We start from the raw sequence: 2,926 nt of genomic DNA on the forward strand, positions 1-2,926 counted from the left end.
TGATGTTAAATTGACATTGACACTATCCCAATATAATTTACAAATGTAAACAAACAAAGTCGACAAGGATACTTTTGCTAAAACTCTGCATCCCATGCTTCTCCCACTTATCCTTTACACAGCTTAAAAAATAAAAATAAAAATAAAAATAAAAATAAAAAATCAACATTTGCAGGAAAACCTCAGCTTCTCTATGAATTACCAATCAACACTTTTCTCCTTGAAAATAAGACAGATTTGCCCACCATTTCAACCTGCAAGTCTGAAACGAATAAATACTATAATATTCCTTAAAAAAAATTGTAATTTTCAATGGAATATTCAATTTTTATCGGCATAATCTTAAATAAAAAACAAATATTAATTTTATTAGCATCTTATTATCTCACTGTTTTATTGTACTTTTACACCAAATATTCTTCATTGTTTTTAAATTACCTTAAATATAATTAAAATGTCAATTTTCATTAGAATAAACTTAAGAGTTTGCATATTGCAATTTAAATTAATTAAATGTGGGCATTTATGTACCTAAGAACCATCAAATTAACATATCTGACACCAAAATTCTATTTTTTACATTTATACCACCCAAAACATACGTATCAAATTAAAAGCAGCATATTTTAAACATGTATAACTAAGATGGTATATAAATTCTAGAAGTTAAAACATAGATTTTGAATGTATATAAATACATAAAAAATTGTGTGATATGAATAAATAAGGCAGGATAAAAATTATCTTCACCATGTTGAACTTCTCTGTAAATTGGAAAAACAATTACTTCATTGACTTAAATTAACCAAAAAATACTCCTTTTTTATATGATGAAGATATATCGAATCTACTTCTTAAGTCAACTTGATCAATCCAATCTTTTTTGTAATTTTTTTTAGTTATTTGATATTGAAAATAATAGTTAAATTACCAGGTGGCGGGAGAGTTAGGACCGGCGGCGGCTGCAGGCCGGAAAGGGATCACTCCCGGCGGATGAAGGAGAATATATTCTTGAAGCGGCCACCGGTGATCCGATTCAGGGCCTTCCGGGCACCAGGCACATCAGCATCGGCGAGCTTCTGAAGCTGAGAACAAGCTCCGGCTTCACCCAGTCGCCGGCGGCAGCCTACACCTCCACCAGCAGCAAGTGCATGGATAACGAAGACGGGGTATTTCTTGCATACCTCTTCCCTCCCGGGGTCCAGCATCTGTACGAGCCGCATGATGCTCTTCTCATCGCGCGCGAGCTCCTTCCGATTGGATCGAACGGCGAGGAGGGAGACAAGCGCGCGGGATGCAATCTCCTGCGCGCTCTCAGGCTTCGAGGACTCCAGCATCTTAACCAGAGCAACCATGCTAGGTGACATATAACGCTTGAGCTCATCCGAGGGGGAGAGGTTTGAAAGAACGGCTGCAGCAGCAAGCTGGGTGGCGCCGCTGCTGCGTAAGATTAGATCCGTCAACTGCAAGAAAAAACCTGGAGAAGATGATAGGGTTTTAGCCACAGCAGAGGACAAAGAGAGAGCATGAATAGCGCGCAGTGTGTGCTCGGAGATATCCGGATCTGAAGACAGAGAGAAATCGCTAAGCAGTTGAAGCAGATTCCGTAAACCCCCTTCTTCGACAATGGAAACCCTGATTGCTTCCCCGCCGAAGGAGGCCAGGGACCAGAGACACAGAGCTGCGTTCTTCGATGCCGAAGGTGAGCCAGATGAAAGGAGGTCGATGAGAACAGGGACGGCGCCTTCCTCAGCTATGGAGTCTCTGAGGCCATCAATGGAAGAAATGTAGTTCAACGAAGAAGCCGCGAGAGATTGAATGGAGGGGGATCCGCTGCCAGGACGGCAGGCGTTGATGAGGATCGAAACGCCGCCGTAGGCGGGGGCAGCCCCGGCATTTGGGGAGGATGGAACCGCCGCCGTAGGCGGCGACAGCCCAGGCATTGGTGGTATCTGCAGTGATGACTTCGACGGCGGCCGCGGCCTTTTCCTTAACGGCTAAGGAACCGGTTTCCAACACGCGAAGAAGCGGCCCTAGTGCTCCCTCATCAAAGAGAATGTGGCGAGAGGTGGCGGATGCGGTTGCGAGAAGAGATACAGCGGTGGCGGCGGAGTCGCGAATGAGTGAGTGGGACGACGGGTCCAGAAGACGGATAAGAGAAGAAAGATCGCCTTCTTGAGCCACAACGGGAGCGAGCTTGGGGGGATCGGACTCGAGAAACTGTAGCAGCGAGTCGAGGGCTTTGATCTTGAGATCTATAGCGCCGATCTGGAGGCGGGCAAAGAGGTCACGAACGAAGAGGGAGAGATCGGCACGGGAAGCGGAGGAAGATGGAAGAGAGAGAACGATCGCAGTGGAATGAGGGTTGGGTTGGTTAAGAAGACCCGATCGGAGTAGGAGCTCGAGGTCGTGGATGTGGAGGGAGAGGGAAGCAGTGGCAATATCGAGGTCGCTCTGGAGATGGAGCTTTCCACTAGGGAGAGTTGGATCGAGACAGCGCGAGGAGAGGGATTCGAGAGATCGGAGCGTGGTGAGGAGATTAGGGAGAAGATCAGTGAAAAGAGGGTTTGCTGAAGAGTAAGGAGCGCTTGAAGCCGAAGCTGCGGCGGAGAGAGAGGAAAGGAGTACCGATAACTTGGAGTGGAGAAGGCGCCACCGGCCGACGAGAGACCTTGCAGAGAGGGCGGTGACGAGAAGCGTGGGAAGTAGGCGGTTGAGGATGAGGTCGAGTGTGTCGCCGGAGAATGTTGGCGGCGGCGTGGAGAGCGGCGGAGAAGCGGGAGACATCTGCGGCGGAGGAGATTAGGGTGGGGATGGTGATAAGAGGGAGGCGATAAGAGGGAGGTTTTGTTGAGATGGATTCCAAGATGGACGGTTAGGATTGATTGGGAGTGGAGTGACGCCTCACTCCTCCCGTGCTCGCCGC

The 2,926-nt window shown here is 47.2% G+C and overlaps 1 protein-coding gene across 1 annotated transcript; it reads right to left on the reverse strand.

Annotated features, from left to right (window-relative positions):
* On the reverse strand, window positions 1-2,926 carry LOC110026256. The gene is made up of 3 exons (XM_020727132.1): window positions 1,929-2,926; window positions 932-1,882; window positions 1-262 (listed from the first exon to the last, which is right to left on the reverse strand). Exons 1-2 carry the CDS (start codon window positions 2,785-2,787, stop codon window positions 981-983), a joined length of 1,761 nt encoding a protein of 586 aa, XP_020582791.1. The 5' UTR covers window positions 2,788-2,926; the 3' UTR covers window positions 1-262; window positions 932-980.

Source organism: Phalaenopsis equestris, unplaced genomic scaffold, assembly GCF_001263595.1.
Source record: "Phalaenopsis equestris unplaced genomic scaffold, ASM126359v1 Scaffold000359, whole genome shotgun sequence".
Taxonomy (NCBI): Eukaryota; Viridiplantae; Streptophyta; class Magnoliopsida; order Asparagales; family Orchidaceae; genus Phalaenopsis; species Phalaenopsis equestris.